At 41.4% G+C, this 5,388-nt stretch overlaps 1 protein-coding gene across 2 annotated transcripts in view; it reads right to left on the reverse strand.

The window, feature by feature from the left end:
• Positions 1–2,797, reverse strand: part of LOC131832042 (serine/threonine-protein phosphatase 2A catalytic subunit alpha isoform) — a 135,654-nt gene extending 132,857 nt beyond the window's left edge. The window contains exons 1-2 of one of the 2 annotated variants that reach the window (XM_059174584.1): positions 2,378–2,617; positions 1,994–2,176 (exon numbers count right to left, since the gene is read on the reverse strand). In XM_059174584.1, the coding sequence (XP_059030567.1) occupies positions 1,994–2,158 (165 nt within the window). In that variant the 5' untranslated portion in view covers positions 2,159–2,176; positions 2,378–2,617. Of the gene's footprint in view, positions 1–1,993; positions 2,177–2,377 lie in introns of both variants that reach the window. The other variant, XM_059174582.1, reaches the window with a different exon arrangement.
• Between the last annotated feature and the right edge of the window lie 2,591 nt (positions 2,798–5,388).

Consider the following 5,388-nt stretch of genomic DNA (forward strand, 5'->3'; position numbering starts at 1 on the left):
ATCAAGAGTCACATGCTCTACTGACTAAGCCAGTCAGGCGCCTCCCCCCAATATGAGATCTTAACATTTGAAACAACATGGATGGACCTAGAAAGTATTACACTAAGTGAAATAAGTCAGACAAAGAAAGGCAAATACCATATGACTTCACTTATTTGTGGAATCCAAAAAAACACAAAACAAATGAACAAACAAAAAAAATCAGGGGCACCTGGGTGGCTCAGTGGGTTAAAGCCTCTGCCTTCAGCTCAGGTCATGATCCCAGGGTCCTGGGATCCAGCCTCATATCAGGCTCTCTGCTCAGCAGGGAGCCTGCTTCCCTTCCTCTCTCTCTGCCTGCCTCTCTGCCTACTTGTGATCTCTTGTCTGTCAAATAAATGGATAAAAATCTTAAAAAAAAAAAAAATCAAGCAGGCTCTTAAATACAGAAAACAAACTGGTGGTTGCCAGAGAGGACAGAGGGAAGTGAGCGGGTGAGATAGATAAAAGGGGATTAAGAGGTACAAACTTCCAGGGATAAAACTTAAAAAAAAATTACAGAAATGAAAAGTATAGCACAGGGAATATGGTCAATAACATTGTATGTGACAGATGATGACTACACTTGATGGTGAACACTCAATAATGTATAGAAATGTCAAATCACTACACTGTACACTTGAAATTAATATAACATCGTATGTTAATTATACTTCAATTATAAAATAGAGGTGAATATTACTTTTGTATCAGATAAAAATGAAAGACTTTTCTTCATCACATAAAACATCTAGACTATATTGTCAAAGTCATAAACCTTAAAGCATCTAGATAAATTCTAATAAATAAAATATGTAGACTTAAATATTTTTTTAATCACTAGTTTTGTACCCAATCCCTAAGGAATGTTAATGCTCCTTTCTTCACAGTCCTAAGTTCTTTCCCTTGGGTTGACCTGTTATACCTACATAAAATTCTGTTTTCCATCCCATTTCTAAAACCATACTAGTGAGCTTTATTTAAATGTATTCTTGTCACATCAAATTCAACATTTCTAAAACTGAACTAGTTTCCAGTCCATTTCTCATTTGGGTCTTTCATATTTCCATCAGTGAGAACAGTCACTGAACTTCATTAATTCTTCTGCCTCCCTCTGTTTCCTTGTACATTCTTTCATGTCTTCTTTTGCAATATAGTCTATTTTAACTTTGCTTTTCTAACTTTAAACTCAAGTTGCTGCAACCCAGCAAGGATTCTCATGGTATTTACCAAGATTCTTGAATTAAATTTATAACAGACCTCCCTATTTTTACTGTCTTCCAGCCTATTCTAAAAAATGGTGCTAAATTATTATATATAGTTGCTTTATTTTGAATTCAAAACCTTCCACCTCTTACAAAATCAAAGTTTGTCCTTTTAAGCCAAGACTTTAGAACCTAACTCCAGTTTACTTCTCTAATCTCACCTCTTTCTACTCTGTCCAAAAAACTCCACAGACCAACCAATGTCTCTGCTCTCTGTTCTTTTTCATGCTTGGATATCTGAGTTTATGTTGTTCCCCTAACCTAGAATACAATAGTTTCTCCCTCTTACCTAAATTTTTCACATCCTTTAAGACCAAATACATGTCCCATTTCCTCCAAAAAAAATTTCTCTACTTAACTGGACTTTGTGTTACTCACTTGTCATTTATTATGAGTCACTTTATATTCAGTATTGTTTTCAAGAGACTTTCCATCTTTCTGATTAAACAATAAAAGTACTTTAGAGCAGATACTGTCTTTTACTATTTCTGAAAAATAATAATATTTGGCATAATTTTTGTTACATTATATATAAGCATATATATCTTGTATCACTATAAAATTTCAAAATGTAGACAATAAGGTATCACACTTTTTTAAGTCTACTCTATGTCTTCATACATGTGTTAAATAAAAGATTCCTTATATAATTTTTTATTCCATAACAATTCCTCTTTTGATTTATAGCAATTAAGGTAAAAGAAGCAAACCTTTAAAAACTTTATTTCTCTCGTTGCAATTTTGTTGACAGATTTTTCCGGTTTTTCATAAAATATCTTAATGGCCACTATCTGCCCAGTATCCTTATGTTTACACTTCATGACTGTTCCATAACTTCCCTCTCCCACTTTTCCGAGGGTTTCATACATCTCCATTTTCAAGTCCGGATTCTTCTTCATAAAAATAAAGGAAAAAAAAAAGTTAAACATTTGTACTTTTATTTATTCAAGCTGGACACTGCATTTCCACAATACACCCGTATTTTAAAAGACATAAAACATGGAAAATATTAATCTTTCCCACAGATACTTGTTTGTCCTCGGTAACTCTGCCAACTAGACAGTAAGGTGTCCCTGTGGGGCTCCAGCGCTCACCAGAAATTAGGGAGCTTCCTGCTGTCTCGGTCATTCCCGTGAACACGCAGATTTCAGATTCCCTCACTACCTGTCACCAATTCATCAAGAATGGGGTCCGCACACTTCCTGTCATGTGGCCCTCAACTATGGGGTTCCCGAAATACTGCCGTGGCGCACAGATTAGGCCCCCGGACCGAAGAAAACCTCAGCCCCACCGGTTCCTCAAACCAGACCTCTTAGGGTCCCGGACCAGTGTTGCGCCACTTGCCCTACAGTAGACCTCGTCCGGTCAGCCGCCGAGGTCTCAGCCCATTTTGCAGTCCCGCCGGCCTGGCTCCGCCGCAAACCCGGCGGAACAAATGGACCCCGACCCTATTTAGCTTGCCAGCCCCCTAGCTCCAGGGAGCTCGCTACCATGGCAACACTGCCGCTGACCTCGTGCTTAGGGCCTACTGCGCAAGACCGGAACATCAGCCGCATCCGGCATGACCCGGAAGAGAAAATGAGACACGGTGAAAATGAGTTCTCGGTGCGTGCCAAGTGAAAGCTTTCTTGGGCTTGCGGTGGGAAGTATATGGGTTGAGACCAACTCACAAGGCTGGTTTTGAGCAGAGATGGAGGAGAAGCCACATTTTACTGCACCGAGAGTCTGCGTGTCTTTTAGGGAGGGGCAAGAGGGGCGGAGGCTTGCCCAACCTGCGTCTTAGATGCCCCCAGGACAAAGAACTTCTGCCGCTGGCTCAGCGTCCTAAAAGGATGGCTGGAGTTTTTAAGTAGAAACATGTTGTAAAACTAGTCTTCCAAGGAAGTCTTGTGTAATTATAGTCGTCTAAGTTACCTAGTGACATTAATATTTCATAGACCTGAGTTCGATCTCAGCTGTCGAAATTCATTTTTAAAACGAGGTTAAGATATTTGTCAAATCAAGAATGTTTCTTGAAAACCTTTTACTGCTACAAACTTAAAAAAATTTTTTTTTTCGACTCGTAGAACACCTTTTAAAAAACACCCTCTTAGGGAAAACAAGTAAAAGGGTTCGGTAGATAGACCGACGTGGCCCAACATAAAAGGGCGCAGCAGAGCAGGGGGAGGGAGGACCATTAACTATTGCTTAAGAACTGGACATGGGGTTTTGCTGACCTGACAGCCTCCATAAACTGAGTTTCCATAACAAATATACATTGCTAGGTAAGTGACATAATACGGTATTTTTTGGAGATTGTCTTTACCATTTCACTGCGTGTGACCCTACATGTATGTCTTCATCTTTAGCTATATCCTGGGGAGAGTTAGGATCACTATGGCAGGAAGGCAAAAGAGAATATTCAGCTTTTAATTTAGAGAATCTCATTTGTAAATGCATCACAGAACCTATGAAGAGTTAGGCTTGGCTAACTTGATCACCAAAGCAGTTATAAAAGCAAAATACAGAATTCAAGACTTCGGGGGGAAAGGAGGTAGCAAGAAAGTGGGGGGAAATTAACTCTTTCAATTCCCTGAAACTACGGGCAACTTGGTGTGATGATCCCATTTCGCCTTGGGCTGGAGAATTACCCAGAAGTATGTAAAGATCTCTGAGTTCTCCAGACCATGAAAGCCCCGAGGCCAGGAATCAAAGACAGTGGAAGGAGGGAACTCAAGGAAATGTCAAAATCCTCACAGGCTGCATCAACACCTCAGAGCTCCCTGGTGGGTGACACTTCAGACTAATTTGCACCTTACTTGCTGGTGTAGAAAAGTGAGGTGAGTTATCCAGGTTAGATACATAATCCCCACCCATGTCTGCAAAATCTCTTCCCCACATCCGAGTCATATTTGTAAGGTTTCTTGACAACCAACTACCCTTCTAAATGCTTTGAGTTTTCATCTCCATGTACCCTCATCTTAGCCAAATCCATTGACTTTGACACATTTTTGACACCAGTCCTCAAATGAGAGCAAACTCCTGTTAGAATGTAGTTCCAGGGGCGCGTGGATGGCTCAGTGGGTTAAAGCCTCTGCATTCGGCTCAGGTCAGGTCATGATCGCAGGGTCCTGGGATGGAGCCCCACATGAGGCTATCTGCTCAGCAGGGAGCCTGCTTCCTCCTCTCTCTCTGCCTGCCTCTCTACCTACTTGTGATCTCTGTCAAATAAATAAATAAAATCTTTAAAAAAAAAAACATAGAATGTAGTTCCATAGAGATAATCGACAAACCTTAAGACAATCTCTATCTATACCGTTCTTTTTTGTCCTCAGAATTTCCAACCCTGGCAACCCCAGCGTAATGCACATACAGGTTATTTGGTGACCTTATGGGAGCGTTTCAGGGAATTTTACTTGGTGTGGGCCTTAATATTGCAATGCTGCACTTACTATTAAAAAAATGGAAGTTCCCTCTCTCTGCCCCCTGTATCAGATTTGATAAGCCATTGAAGTAACAAGAAAAGATTTTAAATCTATATTATTTTGGGCTCTGTTTTAAAGAATTAAGAAATAAAACAAGCTTTTGCTTCTGCCACGATCGCCAACCCTGTTCATGAACCAAACTGGAGGAAAAACTAGAAAAGACCTCTCCCCGTCCGCACACCCATAAATTTAATCATTTCCTCCATAGACCTGACTGACAGTCAGACGACGCTCCCACGTGATCTGTTCTAATCTCGTCAGAGGGACACGTGGTTCTAGATACTTCGTCCCCTCCCCCTCAGGGGTGGATTGTTGACAACGCCGCCGGCAGTCACGTGATCTTACGTCATCCCACCTCCTTTCCCTGAAGTCTCTGGCCCCGGATGCGCCTCTCTGTCCCCACCCGGTCGAGTTTAAGTACTGAAAGGGGGAGACACAAGATGGTGTTTCGGTTTCGGGATTTCTTAATCCACACTCTCCAGACTGAGAACAGAGAACACTGACTTATCGATTATATCGGGAAGCCCAAATGGATAGAACTCTGCGCAAAAGCTGCCGTAACGAGCTCTCATACGTCCCGTGCCCTTCTCCCTCACCCCTCACTCCGTGGTACTGGCGGAGGGCGGAGGGATCTGGAGGCG

The sequence above is a fragment of the Mustela lutreola genome, chromosome 5 (genome assembly GCF_030435805.1).
Source record: "Mustela lutreola isolate mMusLut2 chromosome 5, mMusLut2.pri, whole genome shotgun sequence".
Taxonomy (NCBI): Eukaryota; Metazoa; Chordata; class Mammalia; order Carnivora; family Mustelidae; genus Mustela; species Mustela lutreola.